The sequence below is a fragment of the Pleurodeles waltl genome, chromosome 1_2 (assembly GCF_031143425.1).
Source record: "Pleurodeles waltl isolate 20211129_DDA chromosome 1_2, aPleWal1.hap1.20221129, whole genome shotgun sequence".
NCBI lineage: Eukaryota > Metazoa > Chordata > Amphibia > Caudata > Salamandridae > Pleurodeles > Pleurodeles waltl.
In genome coordinates, this window is record NC_090437.1 from 507,885,262 (window position 1) to 507,905,603 (window position 20,342).

Here is a 20,342-nt window from a genome sequence, read left to right on the forward strand (position 1 = left end):
TCTCTGGGGCGATTGACCGAAACTAGACAATTTCCCCAGCAGTACAGAAATGTCAGAGTCTGTTTCCGGAGGCTAGCTGACACAAATGCCAGTCCTCTCAATAAGTACTGCAACAGGTGATCCAGTCTTTTCAGGACTGTGACTGTAACACCAGTTGACAAGTCAGGTCAGCTGGGGCAGAAATCCTTCATCTCTTCTTATCCTGCTGAAGTGGCTGTCAAAAACTGCCTTAGTTTGCTTGTCATGCCTGGCTGGTAGGAGACTGAATACAGCATTACCAGAACAGCTGGAGATGCATCATGTTGGACAGGTGGGTCCTAAAGATTGTTGAAAGAGGCTATTGTAGGAGGCTGGCTTAGCTTATGCTGTACACCTATGGTGTGACACGCTATACTGTGTCCCTTAGTGATAGTGAATTGGTGTCCAGATAGCAGAAGCTCTCTAGGGGTAGCTTAGGCGAGCAGTTAAATCTATTCCAGGAGGAATGCAAAGCACTTGCAGTACCACAGTAGTCAGACAATAACTTAGTTAAAAGAAAGAACTGCACAAGTATTTCACAAATAAAGGATACTTTATTATAGCAATACTACCAGGCTACCATTGGTGTACCTTTCCCTTGGAGATTCCACATACAATTATGCACATAAAATAACCAGCACAAATAGCATAGAAATTTACAGGGCCCTATGGGAGGGCCAAACCATTTACTAAAATAGTGGAATGTGAAAGTGGGGCTCCAACCAAGGTAAGTTTGGTGGTTAGGTAGGGACTGGGGTCAGTTAAAACACCATGTGTAAGTACAGTAGCTGACCCCAGCAACCAGGTGTAAGACCGTTACCCTCCCAGTTGTCCCATAGGCTACCACAGGAAGTGGTGGTTGTAGGTTTTAGAATTCAGGACCCTTCCCAGCGGCCCACGAGGAAACCAGAAGGCAAGAGGATGGATGGAGAGCGCCCCTACCCGAGGATACCCAGAAGACAGGAGTACCTACACAGGGGAACCAGATGCAGAAGTGAGAAGAAACTCTCAAAAGACTGTGGATGCCTCGATTTGTCAATCTGCTGTCACAACTCATGTAGCAGGCCAGTGGAAACCAGGGACGGATTCTGGATGTGGAGGGCCCTGCATAGGAAGAGAACAGAGCCAGCACACAAGGAGATAACCAGGCGGTGCAAGTGGCAATACCCACCCTCCCATGAAGGAGGCTCTACTATGGTGGTCCCAAACTTCTCACTTGTCACAAGACATCACGTTTCTACCTCAGATCCCCGTGTTCGTCATAACTACAGATGTCTCACTTCAAAGCTGCGGTGGCCACCTGCAAGAGTTGCAAATTCAGGGACAGTGGTCAACGCAATAGAAAACATAGCATATCAAAAGACTGGAATTGAAAGCCATATTTCTCACTATGCAGGCTTTTCTTCAGAGTATAGCAGGTGCCTCTGTGCTGGTTCGGACGAACAATAAGACTGCCATGCGTTACCTAAACAAACAAGGTGGTACTCGAATACTAATGCTCTCCCAAGAGGCCCAGGATCTGTGGAATTAGCTCACAACTCGCAAGATGAGAGCAGCACATGTCCAGAATTAACAACACTATTGCAGACACGCTGAGCAGGACAGAAGACAGTTGTCAGAAGTGAAAACTAGACCACACACACACAAACAGGATATTTTCACACTGGGGCACACCGACATTGGATCGCTTTGCAACAGACACTAGTAGCCAATGACAGTTTACCCCAGTCAATATCCACTCCCAGGGTTGTGGGGGGAATGACTTTTTGATGCGATGCTCAGGGATTTATGCATACACTTCCCCCTTCCCTCTCATACCGAAGGTTCTCAGAAAATTGAGGAGAGCGCTTTGTTGTCTGTTCGCTGCCAGGTAGCATTCGTTTACAGAGCTCCTCCTACTGTCATAATGCAACCCCATTCACCCTACTGGTGATGCCAGCATTGTTGACCATGTGCCAGAGCCAGCCTCTCTCCACTTGTGTGCATGGCTTCTGAATTCAATGACCTAGACAGTCCCCAATGACTTTAGGGATATCCTGTCTAAATCAAGTGCTGAATCCACCATCAAGACATACAGATTGAAATGGAAGCAATTCTGTGCTTGGTGTCACCAATGTAACCTGCACTCTTTGAAAGCATCACCTGAGCAGATTCTGATGTATGTATCAGTCCGCATGAGTACATGCATCTCTCATTCTCTTTCTATTTGCTCCACAAGAATAATTCATGAAAGGATTATTTAGAGCTTTCTCTTCGGTCCGAGCTCCTCCTCCAGAATGGCATCTCAATATAGTTCTATCCCAGCTATTGAAACCACCATTCGATCCCATTCACAAAGCAGACCTAAAGTTCCTGACATAGAAGTTGGCGTTATTGTTAGCTCTCACCTCCACTAGGAGTGTAGGCAAAATACGGGCTTTCAAGACGCAAGAACCATTCCTGCTCTTCAATGACGATAATGTACTCTTAAGGACAAACCCTAAATTTATACCCAAGGTCCCATCTCAATTCCTTCTTAATGAGCCCATCATACTGCATGCTTTTTTTCCCCAGTGCTGAGCAGTCTCTTCATTCCTTGGATCTCAAACAGTGCTTCAAATTCTATTTACATCAGATATGTAAAATTAACCAACTTTTAGTATCTTATGGTCACATTCAACAAAGCGCTTCATTCACGAAAGCTACTAGTGCAAGATGGATTTCCACTACCTTCCAGTTTTGCCCTTCAAAGGCGGGTGCACCTCTCACAGCCAAGGCCAGAGCACACTCAACAAGGGGATTGTCCACTTTTACTGTTTGCAGGAGTGCCTTTAGAGAAGATTTGCTGTGCTGCCACGTGGAAGTGCACTCACACATTCATGCAGCACTAGTGACTAGAATGGTGATGCAGTGGTGGGACAGGCAGTGCTGTGTCATCTGTTCCAATAAGGTGAGCCTCTATTCATGAGGTTTTTATATTACTGTCTAAGTATGGTTTAATGTCATATTTTACTCTACATACCTGCTTTTCTTTTCCGTATAGGGAATGTTAATTTCAGATCATGTAGATATATTGTACTAATTTCTTACCCACCATCCTCAGTGGGAGATATATATATTGCCTCAAAAGAATACTCATAAAGACTGCTTGCTTTTCCGATTCAAGCATAGGAACGAACGAATGAAGGATCGATCCAATTCCTGAGAAGAAAATTAGTTACTTACCTGTAACTTCAATTCTCCAGTATTGATATTTTTCATAGATTCACATGCGACTCATCCTCCTCCCCTGAGAGGCTCCCCTTATGGCTCCTGTAAACGTATTACACATGTGCTTGAAAAACTGAGGGATTTAGCCTCTCTTGGGAATGTTCTAGAAGGTGCTGTCGCCTGTTTGGTTCTTTTTTCAAAAAGGACATACATAAACTATTAAAGAGACAGTTAATTGCCATTGGGGCTCATGGTAATGATACTTACTCCAGTATTGGAACTTTCATAGATTCACATGCTTGAATCATTCCCTGTTGTCAAGATGGGAGCCCCCAGTACATTTAACCAGGCAGTGTTACCATAGATTTAAACCTAAGGGGCATTAGGCCTCTTAATTTAACACTATCAGTCATTTTAAGAAAAAGGACCAAACTTCAGAATCCATCAGTCAGCCTCTAGAACCCTCATGAGAGAAGCTCCAGTGCTTAAGATTTTCTACCGCACGTGCTAGGAAGTCTCTTCAGAGCTCTGCTCTTTATTCATCTCTTTTGGATTAGCTTCTAGCTGATATTCTTCTTCTAAACTTGTTCTGACTGATTGTAGGTGAGACCTACAGCATGTCTGACAAGGAAAAGAAAAGTTTGTTCAGATCCTGCAAGACCTGTGGGAAAGAGATTACACTCCGAAGGCCCTCATCAGGACTGCATATACTGCCTTTACCAGACCATTCAGCTAAGGACTACAAGGTATGTCGCACCTTCTCTTCTAAGATCGTGAAAGATAGAGAAGGCAGATTATTAATATGCCTGCAGTAACTAAAGTCTAGAGACAACCCAGTCTCTGATTCAGACAGCGATGACTCCTCAACATCATCCAGAAAGTAATCCAAGATAGCTAGATCTCACTCAAGATCTTCATCAGAGCTGCCAAGAAAGGCCCACAAAAAGACCACCTCAGGGTCTTATAAAGGCCACAGCTCTTCTTCTTCGCTTCATAAATTCTTCACAAAAGGGGAAAGAGGTCATGCCAGCAGCTCTGAAAGGCATAAAAAAATCATTTTCTGTGCCTCTATCTGCATCTGCTGAACCTTTCAAAAGGTCTGCCTCTGCTCCTGTAATGGACAGACCTCTGGCAAAGTCTATACCGTTGACGAACGGCTCATCGACTATGTCATCGGTGAGTGCCTTATCACTGTCGATGACGGTTTCCACATTATCATCGCTGACGACCGTGCTGACAACTACGAGCCTCCCACCGTCGACGAGGACAGCATCTGCTACGTCATTGTTGACGAGAACCTCCACGTAATCGACGGCGGTAACAATGCTGTCCTCGTTGCCATCATCGACGACCTCGTCAACAGTAGCTTCAACGTTAAAGCTGTCAACTGTTAAAAATATCCATGCGTTCATCAATGACGCCACAGTCGACGAAGAATCTTAGAATCCCCAGCTTTTTACGTTACACTTGGTGCAAAGCATTTATCAATATTGTAAGTTCATGCAGAAGAACTCCTTATCAATGGGTCAAGAGGAGAGTCGTTCACTGGGATATATCATTAATTTTTTTATTTATAACTTTATTGCTTACTACTGTAGTTTCTAAGCACTTTAAGTAACCCGTATTAATTTTATTCAATGTAATAAACACATTTAGTCTAGCTGAAAGAACATTCATTGGTTTCTTTAAATTTCAATGGGGGACTCCCAGGTTTATCAAAAATTGATTTGCTCTTTGTGTACAGTTCTTTAGGACCCAAACATCAGATGGTTCTAAAATAAATAAAGCAGGTCTATTTTGACAGTGCATGTAAGGTAGGAAGCTGGCTCTGTATATACTATACCAAGAAGAGGTATGGTGTGCACATGGTCCAGGGATTCCCCAGAGGCTTAACAGAGGCTAAAGTAGATAATACGAATACTCTTTTGTGGTAGTGTGGTTGAGCAGTTAGGCTTATCAGCGGGTAGTGCAAAGCATTTTTTGTGTACACAGTCAAGAAATGAGGCACACGCTCAGTGACTAACTTCAGGACAATTGTTTTGTATAGCAAATATATACATTGTACTTTATTACTAGAACCAGAAGGTCTTTGTTGGAGGTGTAAGTACAGTTTTAAATAGGTATCAAGCATATATATCAAATGTACTTTGTTTGGCTTTTGCAGGTAAAGCAGTTTACAAGTAAGACTTTTCAGTTTCAAAACACTGCAATTTTTCATAGGAGTCAATAGAGTACGGGGGTGAGGGGGAGGGGGAGGAGTGATGGGCAGTGTTAGCACAGTTAACAGGTAAGTACTCGACTTGCGGTTCCAGTCTTTGGAGGTTAGGATGACCACAGGTCAATGTTTAGGCTGAGCCCAAAAGTGCACCAACAGCAACACTGGGCCTGCTGAGTCCAGAGGTCAAAGTTGGCATTGGGTTTCAGTGGAATCCTAAGAGGACTGGGAGTGCTTGGTAGAAATCAGATTGCTGGCAAGTACCCTTAGGCTCCAGGGCAGGGGCCACAGGTTCCCACCAAACACCCCCCCCTCAGCGGCTCAGGATTTGCCAGGTGCAGATTGCAAACACAGAAATAGGCACCCAATGCTTTTCAATAGGGGGACCCTGAGGGAGGGAGGGGAGATGGGGGGCAGGAGGGGTGGTCACAAAAAATGCTGCGAGCTGGGTCCAGGGGGTCGGTTCAGGGAAACCAAAGGCTGGACAGGTATTGAGGTGCTCGCTGGACTGTCTGTCACATTCCCCAAAGCCAGGGGGCTGTGGGTGCAGCGATTAGGCCCGGGACCTCTATATTCAGGCTGCAGGTGTTGTGTTGGCAAGAAAGGGTCAACCCAGGGTGGACTTGAGGTTGGAGTCGCCTGGGGACAGTCTATAGACCAGTGGGTCACCTGGTCTCAGATGGTTCTGGATCCCTTTTGGAGGTTTCTTCTGGACAGGGATGCTGTCCTCAGTTCTTGGTCCTCTGCTGGGCAGGCAGTCCTCTGGGGGTTTGTAGATGTCGCTGGCCCTGCAGGATGCGTCACCTTTTTGTAGCTGGAGACTCTGGATGCTGCAGACAGGCCAGTAGGGCTGGAGCCAAGTCAGTTGTAGTCTGGAGTCTTCACTGCTGGGGTCGGCTTGGCATTCCTTCTTTTTTCTATCATCTTGAGGTCACCAGGTATCTGGTGAGTAAGGTTAAGGGGTGCCCCTAAATACTAGATTTAGAGGTGTTAGAGGAGTCAGAGGGCAGTAGCCAATGGCTAATGTCCCTGAGGGTGGCTTCACCCTTCCTGTGCCCACTCCCTTAAAGGGAGGGGGGGGGGGAGAGACATTCCTATCCCTATTGGTCCCTCTCCTCTAAACCAAGATGGCGGATTCTGCAAGGAGGGGTTGGGTCACTTAAGCCCTGGACACCTTGGGGGTGGTCCCAGATAGTGGTCACTCCTCATTGTTTTTCCTAAATTTCCTGCCGGACCCGCTGTAAAAAGTGGAGCTAGGTCCAGGGGATGGCATCTCCACTAGCTGGAGTACCCTGGGGCACTGTAATGATAGACCTGTCCTTTGAGGCTCACCACCAAGTGTTACAGTTCCTGCAGGGCAAGGTTTGAAGCACGTCCACCCAGAGCATGCTTTGTTTCTGGTGCCCAGGGAGCACAAAGGTTCTAACCCCATGGGATCAGAAACAGTCTGTTTCAGTGGCAGGCTGGCACAGACTGGCCAGTCCTGCACAAAAGGGTTGGATAAAATACTGGGGGCATCCCTAAGATGCCCTCTTTGGGCATTGTACAATACATTCCACACTGGCAACCATGCCGAAAGGGGCACTTTCCTACATTTAAGTCCTGTATTTGACAGATGTGCATGAATGTAGTTCAGTCATACGGTAATCTCTAAATTCCAGATTTGAAAAATAGAATGAACAAATTAGTAAATAGATTTGTATAGTTGGTTTTGCTTCTGGGTAGTCTGTATTGTTTGTAAAATTGAAACACAAAATGACCTGACCTACATTTCTTAATTCTTAGCTTGATCTGGATGCCAAGTCAAACGAACTGACAGCCAAGACAAAACTACTGAATGAGAAGGAAAATCAAATTGCTGAGTTGGAAAAGCTTGTTGAAAAACTACAGAAGAAAGTTCGAAATATAGATATGTCTGTCTCCATGGTAAGCCTTCAAACATTGTTTTTCTTGTAGAGTTTTTTTTGCAAGGCTGAGAAAGTTAAAAACATTTGTTCTCCTCAACGATTGTTGTTGTAGTACTATCTTGTAGTGGCATTTCTAATAATACTGTATATAGAGAGACCTACCCTTCCTTTTCACACCACAGCACCTTCCACGGCCCATACATCAGAAGTTCCAGTGTTGATTACTGGCTGTTGAAGGCAGGCTTGCCAGAGGCACTAATGTAGGAAGTTGGCTCTGTATATACGATCTCAAAGTAAGAGATGGTGTGCACAGAGTTCAAGCGTTCCCCTTAGAGGTAAGATAATGGCAAAATTAGATAATTCTAATCCTCTATTTTTGTGGTAGTGTGGTCGAGCAGTAGGCTTATCAGAGGGTAGTGTTAAGCATTTGTTGTACACACAGGCAATAAATGAGGAGCGCACACTCAAAGACTTAATTCCAGGCCAATTATTAATTTATTTATTACCCTCAGCGGCACGGGGGCAGCCAGATGCTGTGTCCTCAGCAGGTGTCGGGTTTTCAATAGGAATCATTGGAGGGACCCGGGGGTCACTCTAGCAGTGCAGGCAGGGCACAGGGGGGCTTCTCAAGCCAGCCACTGACTGGGCTAGGCAGACGGTCGCCTGCTGGTCACTCCTGCACTGGAGTTTGGCTCCTTCTGTTCCTGGGGGCTGTGGGTGCAGTGGTTGGTCCAGGCGTTGGGTTCTTTGTTCCAGGCAGTCGTGGTCATCGGGAGCCTCTGGATCCTGTCTGCATGCGTCGCTGTGGGGGTGTAGGGGGGTCATCTCAGTTTACTCACGAGGTCGCAGTTGCCTGGGAGTCCTCTCTGCAGTGTTGGTTCTCTGGTGCTCGAGCCAGGGGTGTCGGGTGCAGTGTGAGAAGTCTCACGCTTCCGGCGGGAAGAGTGAGTTCTTTGAAAGTTGTTAGAAAGTTGCAAAGTTGTTGCTGTTTTTGAACATGCCGCTGTTCTCAGGAGTTTCTTGGTCCTTCGGGTTCAGGGCAGTCCCCCGAGGCTTCAGAGGTCGCTGGTCCCTGTCGGATGTGTCACTGTGCAGGTTCTTTGAGTCTGGAGACAGGCCGGTAGGGCTGGGGCCAAAGCAGTTGTCGTCTCCATCATCTCTGCAGGGATTTCAGGTCAGCAGTCCTTCTTGTTGTAAGTTGCAGGAATCTGATTTCCTGGGTCGCACCTAAATACTAGATTTAGGGGTGTGTTTAGGTCAGGAGTGCAGTAGCCAATGGCTACTGTGCTGGAGGGTGGCTATACCCTCTTTGTGCCTCCTTCCTGAAGGGGGGAGGGGGAGGCACATCCCTAAGCCTATTGGTTAAATCCTCCAATCTCAAAATGGAGGATTTCTAAAGGCAGGGGTCATCTCATCTCAGGACACCTTAGAGGCTGTCCTGACTAGTGGGTGGCTTCTCCTTGTTAAGTTCGAGCCTGCGTTGCATGCGCTCACGCATGCGTATCGCAACGAGGCGCTTTAGTTATTAGAAAAGGCTCAGAGCCCTGTCGACGTCACGTCAGTGTGTTTGATTGGTTGGTGGGCTTGCCTAGTAAAATCTGCTTGCTTTCATTAGTGGAAGGCATGCACACGTCATGCCTTTTCCGTGGTTAGCCCTCCTAGAGCGCAGCGACCAAGTACAGAAAACATGCGAGGCTCGCTGTTTTCTGTCGGATCGTGGACTACTTTTTCTCTATTGTCCTAGCGCGATTTTGCTTGACAGAAGTCGAGCACTTTACACAGTTAATTGCACTTTTTCGGGTTACGTACATAAAAGCACTTTTGCCGATAGCTGAAAAGTCCGGTTAGGAGTTTACAACGCGATCAGCTCTAACATGAGCAAACGCGAGACCAGTTTCATTGCAAATGCTTGTTTTTCTAATTATCTCCTCCAGCCTTGCCGCCAAAAGTGGGGGCAGTGGCTGGAGGGGCGGGCATCTCCACTAGCTGGGATGCCCTGGGGTGCTGTAACAAAAGGCATGAGCCTTTGAGGCTCACCGCCAGGTGTTACAGTTCCTGCAGGGGGAGGTGAGAAGCACCTCCACCCAGTACAGGCTTTGTTCCTGGCCACAGAGTGACGAAGGCACTCTCCCCATGTGGCCAGAAACTCGTCTGGTTGTGGCAGGCTGGCAGAAACTGGTCAGCCTAGCACTAGGAGTTGGACTGGTGTTCAGGGGGCATCTCTAAGATGCCCTCTGGGTGCATTTTACAATAAATCCCACACTGGCATCAATGTGCATTTATTGTGCTGAGAAGTTTGATACCAAACTTCCCAGATTTCAGTGTAGCCATTATGGATATGTGGAGTTCGTGTTTGTCAAACTCACAGACCATATACTCTTTATGGCTACCCTGCAGTTAAAATGTCTAAGGTTTTGCTTAGACACTGTAGGGGCATAGTGCTCATGCACATATGCCCTAACCTGTGGTATAGGGCACCCTGCCTTAGTGCTGTAAGGCCTGCTAAAGGAGTGACTTACCTATGCCACAAGCAGTATGAGGTTGGCATGGCACTCTGAGGGGAGTGCCATGTCGACTTAGCCATTTTCTCCCCACCAGCACACTCAAGCTGTGAGGCAGTGTGCATGTGCTGAGTGAGGGGTTGCCAGGGTGACATAAGACATGCTGCAGCCCTTAGAGACCTTCCCTGACATCAGGGCCTTTGGTACCAGGGGTACCATTTACAAGGGACTTATCTTGGTGCCAGGACTGTGCCAATTGTGGGAGCAAATGTACAGTTTAGGGAAAAAACACTGGTGCTAGGGGCTGGTTAGCAGGGTCCCAGCACACTGTCAATCATAACTGGCATCAACAAAAGGCAAAACGTCAGGGGGTAAACATGCCAAGGAGGCATTTCCGTACAACTAGTCAGCCACCTCCTGACAGCGAAACTCATGTCATATTTGAGATTTACTATCAACGTGCCAAAGTCACACCTGACTCCTTCTCGTACTCCCCCGTTCATTCGAGCCATTCAGGATAGTTTGGTTTCAGAACATTCAGGCTATGAACCAATCTTTCAGCTTCGGTCCTAGTTTTCAGTGAGGTTGACTCTGAGGCTACTGAGACTGAGGGTCTCCTGCATCCTGTTGGGTAAACACACCAGGTGGCATATGTAGGTGTTAGGAAAGAAATGTCCCTCACATGGTGACAGATATGTATCCTACCCTGACCCCCCCCCCCTCCACCCACCCACACACACACACCCATTTTGTTATAAATTGTCTTCAAGTGGGTGCTTCAAACTCAAAACCATGTCAGAGAGACCTAGAAAGGGGCTTTTTAGATCCTGTGCTACCTGCATGAAGAAGAGGCTCCATGTTGATGACCCACATGAGTACTGCATATACTGTCTCTATACTAACCATAAGACCAGAGACTAAGGTATGTAGAACATTTTCTACTAAAACATTAAAAGACAGAGGGTCCCCTTCTCTGGCTAAAAAAGTGGAAATCTAGGGACAATCCGGTCTCTGACGATGACAGTGCATCATCCTGTCACCAAGACACCTGTGAAGAGACATAGTGAGAAATCAACTGCCACTAAGGAACCTCCAAAAATGGCACTTAAAAAGTCATCTGAGGGTTCCTCAAAAACCTGTTGCCCTTCAAAGAAACATTTTTGACAGTTGGAGAAATCAAGGGGGTCAGATGCCCTGTTAAATGTAATAAGAAAACCCTCTCTGAGCCCCCAACGCTGCATCTGCAGGTTAAGTCGAAGTTAAAAAAAAAAAAAAACACACAAAAAACCAGCGTCTGTACCGTCAAAGGCACCATCGTCGACAGTATCTTCGTAGACTGCTCATGTATCAACTGTGACCTCAACTGTCCTCACCATCTCCATCGACGGCAGCCTCAACAGTCCTTGTCGACTGTCTTCTCATCCTCGTCGATGGTGTGCCCCATTTTGTCGCCGCAAGTACAGTCTCCTTTGCTGTGCACCTCGTCGACTATCCTCCTGTTGACACTAGACAGAGCACCTGTTAACGACTTCACTGACACCATCAATGACACTTCAGTCGACAACGCTGCCGTAGATAACAGTGACTCACCTCTCGTTGGCAATCAAGGAAACACCAACAAAGACTCTCTACATTGCCTCTTTACACGTCGACTAGACAGATTGAGCTTAAAAACATTTCAAGACCTAGTTTGACCCCATCCCTCACATCTCCAAGTAAAGTGTTGACACTATTGCCATCACACATATTGGATGAGGATGATTCCGAGGAAGAGGTATATGGGGTGGGTAGAAGCCCTTCCCAGTTAATGTCAAATGTCAGGCATACTCATATGATGATTCATACTGTGACTAGCAGTACTATGAACAGCCACACCGGCAGCAGCAGCAAGAACTGGTATGTCTACCTTCCAGTTTAGTGTCGGATTTACAAGCTATGTTGGCAGATTATAGGGAGCGTTTTCCAACAGTACCTGCATCTGTGCAACAGCAACAATTTCCACAATTCCATCAACCCCCCAGCATTTTCATCAGTCACAGGTATTACATCCTTCTCAACCAGGAGGTTCACCCCAGACTGTCCCCACACAAATACAAACTTCGTCGGACGAAGAAGGTGAAGGGGGTGAGATCCATACACTACAAGGTAAGTGGGATGAATATAGAATACCAGCGCCTGCAACTCCTGGCCCACCTTTAGTAGAATCTCCCCTTGAGGATATAGGTGGTTTTCACAACCTGCTGTAAAGGGGGGCCACATGCTTTGATTTACCAATGCCTGCAACTCAGCAGGACTGATTCCTGTATGATTTTTTAAAAAAACTCACAGGTAAACGGTCAGAGCTATTCCAATAATTGACCATGCTTGGAATCAAGGGTTAAAGATAATGCATAACCCTGCAACAATACCCGTGGTGTTAGCTAAGATGGATAACAAGTACAAGTTAACGGATGACGCTCCTGCCTGCCTAACGGGTCATCCAAAGCTGGACTCTGTCATCTCACAGGCGGTGCAACAGCGCTCTAGAAACCTTTCGACACCTTTAACCATGCCGTCAGATAAAGAAGGGATGCGTCTCTATAACATAGGGAAGCGATTCTCCTCAATGTCTGCTATTGTGGTACGAGCTGCAAATTCCCTAGCGCTCCTTGGCAGATACAATAGGCAACTATGGCCGGACATAACTCAGTGTTTGGAAGAACTCCCGGAGAATACCTAGGTAGACTAAGAAGGGAGAAGGTACTAATGGAGATGAACGACTGTGCACTCGTCATCGCCGCCATGGGCTTTAGACTACTAGCTGGATCAGCAGTTTTGAGGCATCAAGGGTGGCTTAAGGCCACTAATGTCCGACCTGAGGTCCAAACAAAATTTTTAGATCTTCTCTATGATGGAGAAGCACTATTCAGGAAGTATGTTGATGATTCGCTTCAAGCGATAGTCAGACACGGATACCGCCAAATCACTAGGCAATCTACAGTATAGGAAAGTGCCTTTTCATTGAGCCAAGGGCAGAGGGCAACCTTCATTTTGTGGAGGATACCAGCAGTATAGGTATTCATCTTACTCCACCACCTTCCACACCGCCAGGCCCCAATATCCGCAAAGGCAACCGCCCCCACTGGCATACAGCAGACCTCCTCACAGAGGAAAACCCGTAAGGCAAACAAAGGAAGCCTCCCGTAGGCAATGACTGGCTTCAAACCCTGGCTACCTCTTGTTCTTTCCCATCGACCTTTTAAGGAACGCTGAAACACCACCTTCATCGTTGGTTGGCATCAAATAACCAAGGACAATTGGGTACTAGATATAATACAATTTGGCCATCTCCTAGAGTTCATACAGATGCCCCCAGTGACACCACCTTCCCGGGTGCAACAAAAACATTGGAGTCTGCTGAACTTAGAAGTGGAAATCATGTTAAGCAAAGGAGCAATAGAAGTTGTTCCCTATTCCCAAATGGGGAGAGGCTTCTACTCCTGCTTCTTCTTGATTCGAAAAATGTCTAGTTTGTGTAGACCAATCCTAGACTTAAGGGAGCTAAACATATACCTAAAAAAGCAAAAATTTTGCATGGTCAGATTGAAGGGACATCTTGCAGCTCCTCAACAGAGTGGACTATGTCTCCACCAGACCTTCAAGACGGATACTTCCATATACTCATTCACCCAAGCCACAGAAAGTCCTAAGATTCATGGTAGTCAGAAGGTATTTTCAGTTCAAGGTCTTTCCCTTTTGGACTCAAGTACGCACCCTGGATCTTTATCAAATGTCTGGGCCTGGTTGCAGCTTGCCTAAGACGCAAGCTGCACCAAATTTTTTCCTATCTGTATGACTGGTTAGTAAAATCTCCCGACATCTATTTGACACAGAGGTCTGTCAGAGCAACCTTACTCCTTTTTAAGGACTTAGGCCTTACTCTCAACCAAGAGAAGTCACTGCTCCAACCATCGATAAGGATAGCCTTCCTGGGTGCTATATTAGACACTGCACAAACCAAAGCCTACCCAATGCTGGGCAGGCAGAAGAAACTAATCACCCTAGCGAAACAAGTTCAACAAGACAAGTCTTTCAGTTTGATGCTATAAATCATTGATAGGAATGATGTCATCTTGTATAAACCTATTTTCTCCCTGTCTCCTTCATATGCACCCACTCCAAGAGTGGCTAGACAAGCAATGGAAGCAAGTGCAAGGGTCCTTTGGGGACATAATCCAGATCACTCCACTCATGATACTACATCCACCATTGGAGAGAAGCTAAGCTGGCTCTGTGTATACTATATCAAAATTATATAGTGTGCTCAGAGTCCAGGGGTTCCCCAAAAGGCTTGACAGGCAGTAATATTTAATACTAGTGCTCTATTTGTGATAGTGTGGTCAGCAGTTAGGCTTATCAGAGGGTAGTGCTAAGCATTTGTTATACACATACAAGCAATAAGTGAAAATACACACTCAGTGACTTAACTCCAGACCAATAGGTTTTTACATCGAAAAATATTCTTTCTTAATTTATTTCTAGAACCGCAAGATTCATTTGAATGAAAGGTACTCTGCATAGTAATACTTGCAACTGGGTCACCGGTGGTTGGTTTATCTTGAGTCTGGGGGCAGCAGGTGCAGTGCTTCTCCAGGCGTCAGATATCTTTGTCCCGAACAGTCGTGGTCAGGGGGTGGTCCTCAGGATTCCCTCTGCATGCAACGTCATGGAGGAGTGGAGAGGTCATCCCAGGGTCGATACTTGGTCGAAATCGCCTGGGGGTCCTCTCTAGCTGGTTGGTGCCTCTGGACACCGGCCAGGGGCTTCGGGTGCAGAGTATTTTTGGACTCCTGCTTCTGGAGTGAGGCGGGAGTCCTCTTAAGGATGGTTGCTTTTTCTTTTTTTCTTTTTTTACATCTGTTTATTAATCGTAAGAAAAGAAAAAAAATCAGTACATTCATCTATTAGAGCGGATCAGATATTAGCACAGTTATGAACCTATATAGTGCAATATGCATATCATTGTACTGTGGAAATATACTTGAACTATAAACTGCGTCACAGTAATATCCTTTGTATAGGTTGTATAACGTGTGGGGCGGATTGATATACCCATGTCTAGTATAAGGGGATATGGTAATGTAGATGCCCATGGACTGGGGACAGCCTAGCTACCAGATACCTGGGGTTGGTTAGTCAATTGGGAGTGACCCAAACTTTGAAGTAGGCAGACCATTTACAAGCGGGACGCATCTTAATTAGTGTCCCATGTACGTGATGTGCACGGCCACATTACAGTGTATGGCGGGTAAAATGTACAGGCTGTCATCGGTGAGGCGCGAGTAATCTCCAGGTAGGGGAGTCTTGTGTATTCAGTGTCATGTAGTATTCATGGGGCTCATGGTTGGTATACATTGCTCTTAGCCTCTATGCTAACAATGAAAGCATCCCATATTTCAGAACCTCCCTGGATTAGCCCTTTGTATTGTAACTGGCGTAGCGCTTGAGCCTCTGCATGTGAGCATTGTAATAAGTCACGCAGCCAACTGGCATATCCTGGGGCTTGTGGAACTTTCCCATGCGTTGCTATCAAGCGTTTATACACTATGAAGGTCAGATCGATACATTTATGTAGTTGTTTGTCCCCTTTGGCACGACGGCGCAGGCCCAGCAGACAAGACCCAGGTTCCATGTTCAGAGTATGATCAGTGATGTCGGCTATGGTGTCGGTGATACGCTGCCAGGCCGTGGTTTTGGGATTCCACACCATATGATAAAAATCCTCTGCTGGCGCCGCGTATCTGGGCCACACCGAGTCAGATCCTGGGTATATCCGTTTTATGCGGGATGGGGATAAATGGGAGTGGTGTATGTAATTAAACTGAGTGTAACGAAGTCTAGTGTTGCGAGAAACATTTTTGACTGCCGATGGTGCCGCTGACCAGGCGTTTTGGGACGGGGGGAAAGGGAGTGCCTCATCCCAATGGGCTTTAGGGCACAGCAGACCCCAGCCAACAGTGTTGAGTATATCCTTGATAGCGTGCCTCTTGTGTTACCAACTGAAAGGATCAAAGTGAGTAGTTGTGATTCTTGCGGTTCAGCCTTACCTTGTTCCCACATGATATCTAGCAGGTGTTTAATTGCACAGTATGTTAGGAAGGCACCAGCGCGAATTCACACAGTTTCCATAAGTTCACCAAAGGATCTCAGTGTAGAGCCCAGATAATATTTCCCCGCATTCGCCAGCCCAATAACGCATGTCATGATGCTCTGTCAGTACTTCGGCACCAGGTAGTTGTATAAATGGAAGCAAAGGAGAGTATGGCACCATGGAGCTTCTGCTTTGGACGTATCTCTAACAGCGCAATTTGGCAACATCGAGCAAAATGGACCCGTGCTGTGGGCAATACGATCTGCCTAATAGTTAAGCTAGTATCAAACGGCACTAGTGATTCCATTATCACTGTCCGCTCTGCCAAGGGGGGTCTTGCTAAGCCATGAGGCCGGCCACTGCAGTTGGGCGGCCGCGTAATACAGTTCAAGATTTGGCATGCCCAATCCTCCCTCTTTTTGTGGGTATTGTGTTATGGACAGTGCTACTGTACGTCTGTCCTTCCCCCATAAGTCAGTCATTATTGACTGCAGGGTCTTGAAGAATGAACGAGGCAAGGATATCGGGAGTGCCATAAAATAATATAACAATCTCGGGAGGATGAGCATTTTTGCAATGGCTACACGTCTGGAAGGAAATGCCTCCTTGGCATGGTTACACCCTAACTTTTTGCCTTTGCTGATGCTAAGTTTTGATTGAAAGTGTGCTGGGACCCTGCTAACCAGGCCCCAGCACCAGTGTTCTTTCCCTAAACTGTACCTTTGTCTCCACAATTGGCACAACCCTGGCACTCGGGTAAGTCCCTTGTAACTGGTACCCAAGCTACCAAGGGCCCTGATGCCAGGGAAGGTCTCTAAGGGCTGCAGCATGTCTTATGCCACCCTGGGGACCCCTCACTCAGCACATGCACACTGCCTCACAGCTTGTGTGTGCTGGTGGGGAGAAAATGGCTAAGTCGACATGGCACTCCCCTCAGAGTGCCATGCCAACATAACACTGCCTGTGGCATAAGTAGGTCACCCCTCTAGCAGGCCTTACAGCCCTAAGGCAGGGTGCACTATACCACAGGTGAGGGCATATGTGCAAGAGCACTATGCCCCTACAGTGTCTAAGCAAAACCTTAGATACTGTAAGTGCAGGGTAGCCATAAGAGTTTATGTTCTGGGTGTTTGTCAAACATGAACTCCACAGTTCCATAATGGCTACACTGAAAACTGGGAAGTTTGATATCAAACTTCTCAGCGCAATAAATGCACACTGATGCCAGGGTGCAATTTATTGTAACATACACCCAGAGGGCATCTTAGAGATGCCCCCTGAATACCAACCCGACTTCTAGTGTAGGCTGACCAGCTTCTGCCAGCCTGCCACACACCAGACATGTTGCTGGCCACATGGGGAGTGTGCCTTTGTCACTCTGTGGCCAGGAACAAAGCCTGTACTAGGTGGAGGTGCTTCTCACCTCCCCCTGCAGGAACTGTAACACCTGGCGGTGAGCCTCAAAGGCTCACCCCTTTTGTTACAGCACCCCAGGGCATCCCAGCTAATGGAGATGCCCTCCCCTCTGGCCATTGCCCACACTTTTGGCGGCAAGGCTGGAGGAGATAATGAGGAAAAACAAGGAGGAGCCCCTAAGGTGTCCTGATCTGAGGTGACCCCTGCCTTGAGAAATCCTCCATCTTGAGTTTGGAGGATTCCCCCAATAGGATTAGGGATGTGCCCCCCTCCCCACAGGGAGGAGGCACAAAGAGGGTGTAGCCACCCTCAAAGACTGTAGCCATTGGCTTCTGCCCTCCCAGACCTAAACACACCCCTATATTCAGTATTTAGGGGCTCCCCTGAACCTAGGAAACTAGATTCCTGCAACCTGAAGGGACCAGGACTGCTGACTTACAAGCCTGCTGAGAAGGAGGAAGACAACTGCTTTGGCCCCAGCCCTACCAGCCTGTCTCCAACTTCGCCTGTACCAGCGATGCATCCGACAGGGACCAGTGACCTCTGAAGCCTCAGAGGACTGCCCTGGACTAAAGTATCAAGAAACTCATGTGAACAGCGGCCCTATTCAAAACCAGCTACTTCTTTGCAACAAAGAAGCAACTTCCAAAGACTGAACGTTTCCTGCCGGAAGCATGAGACTTCTCACTCTGCACCGACGTCCCCAACTCGCGATTCAGGGAACCAACACCTCAGGGATGACTCCCTGGTGACTGTGAGCCCGTGAGTAACCAGAGATGATGCCCCCAGCTCCCACAGCAACGCCTGCAGAGGATCCAGAGGCTCCCCCTGACCGCAACTGCCTGTAACAAGGGACCCGACGCCTGGAACCAGCACTGCATCCACAGCCCCCAGGACCTGAAGGAACTGAAATTCAAAGCAGGAGTGACCCCCAGGCGACCATCTGCCTAGCCCAGGTGGTGGCTGTCCCGAGATTTGAACCCCCAGCGGTGGGCTGCCTATGCCCCAGAACTGAGACTTGTAAGTGTTTTACTTACCTCCTAATGTAACCTTTTAATTACCTCCCCCAGGAAGTGTTGATTTTTGCACTGTCCCCTTTTAAAATAGCTTATTGCCATTTTTACAAAGACTGTATATGATATTGCTTTTATACAAAGTTCCTAAAGTATCTAAGTGAAGTACCTTACATTAAAGTGTTTACTGTAAATCTTGAACCTGTGGTTCTTAAAATAAACTAAGAAAATATATTTTTCAATATAAAAACCTATTGGCCTGGAGTAAGTCTGTGTGCGTTCCTCATTTATTGCCTGTGTGTGTACAACAAATGCTTAACACTAGCCTCTGATAAGCCTACTGCTCGACCACACTACCACAAAATAGAGCATTAGAATTATCTAATTTTGCCACTATCTTACCTCTAAGGGGAACCCTTGGACTCTGTGCACACTATTTCTTACTTTAAAATAGTATATAAAGAGCCAACTTCCTACAACGTCCCATAGGTGACAGAGGGAGAACCACCCAAAATAAGGAGCTGTGGACAGAATGAAGCACCCTGTCTATATTGCCTTCTCTAAGATTGTCCACGGAGTGATCTATCTGTATGCTAAAATACTTAAAGGTGGAGTGGCACCATGGTAGTTGGTAGTCTGGTAAAGCCAAGTGAAGCTCTAGTGGTATGGGAGAGAGAGGGGAGATGCAAGATTTGGACCAGTGGACCTGGAGGCCAGAAATGGCTGCGAAGGTGTCAAGTGCTGCCATTACCCCCAGCCATGGATGCAGCATGATCTTGTAGATATATCAGAGCGTCATCCGCATACAAAGAAATAATGTGATGCATGTTGAGTTCCGGGATGCCCCATAATTGTGCCTGCATGTGTAATTTGACAGCCAGTGGATCCATGGGTATTGCGAATAATAAGGGAGACAGAGGGCAGCCCTGTCTGGTGCCCCTACCTACTGGGAATGACTCAGAGATAACCTGCCCTGTTTTAATGCGGGCTGTGGGTTTACCATACAGCGTTTTGATCCATTTGATGTATCCTGTGCCGAATACCATAGCTTCTAGTGTGCCTACAAGAACATCCCAGCTCAGCGTATCAAAGGCCTTTTCGATGTCTAGTGACAGGGCTACTGCTCCCTTAGGGTTGTTATTGTGTATTATACGAAGTAGTCTCCTAATGTTTTGAAAGGTGTTTCTGCCGGGTATGCTCTCTGATTGGTCTTTGTGGATCAGACATGATTAAAAAAAAGGGGAGGAGTCTGTTGGCTAAAATTTTCCCCAATAATTTGCATTCTGAGTTGAGCAAGGAGAGGGGACGATATGATCGAACATCAAGAGGGTCTCTGCCATGTTTTGGGAGTACCACTATTAGAGCTTCACACATTGAATCTGGCAATTACATCCAGTCGTATGGTTCGTTATACAGCTGTTGTAATGGCCGCAGGAGGTGAGCAGCTTGGGATGTCAAGTATTCTACTCATAAGCCATCTGAGCCAGGCGCCTTACTGCGGGCCATCTGTGACAGCGCCAGACGAATCTCCTCCATACTAATTAGGCCATCCATTGCGTCTTCCTGCTCGATCAGCAGGCGTCTCTGTGGGGTGGACAGCAGGAAATCAGCCATTTGCTCTACAGGTGCAGGAGGAGGGGGCAAGTATAATGACCGGTAATATGTATAGAAGGCGTCATTTATTGCCACTTGGGAATTAACCATTGTGAGAGAACAGGGCTGATTGCAGAGGCCCCCTAACTTTTTGCCCCCATTTTCCACTTTTTGCTGGTGTTTTCTAGACTCTGATGGTGCCCTGGGTACTGCTAACCAGTTCCAGGGCCTGTCCTCTGTGTAAAATCAGTATGCAGATTAGGCTAATTATAATTGGCTAAGTCAACCTACCTATAAGTCCCTAGTATATGACAGGGCATGGAGGTTTAGGGACACCATCATAGGTAGTGCCCCCATAGG

The 20,342-nt window shown here is 46.9% G+C and overlaps 1 protein-coding gene across 5 annotated transcripts in view; it reads left to right on the forward strand.

Annotated features, from left to right (window-relative positions):
- Nucleotides 1–20,342, forward strand: part of CENPE (centromere protein E) — a 1,295,748-nt gene that overhangs the window by 236,932 nt on the left and 1,038,474 nt on the right. For all 5 annotated transcript variants that reach the window (XM_069241483.1, XM_069241500.1, XM_069241509.1 and 2 more), the window contains one exon: nt 7,208–7,348. In XM_069241483.1, coding sequence (XP_069097584.1) covers nt 7,208–7,348 — 141 coding nt within the window. The remainder of the gene's footprint in view (nt 1–7,207; nt 7,349–20,342) is intronic.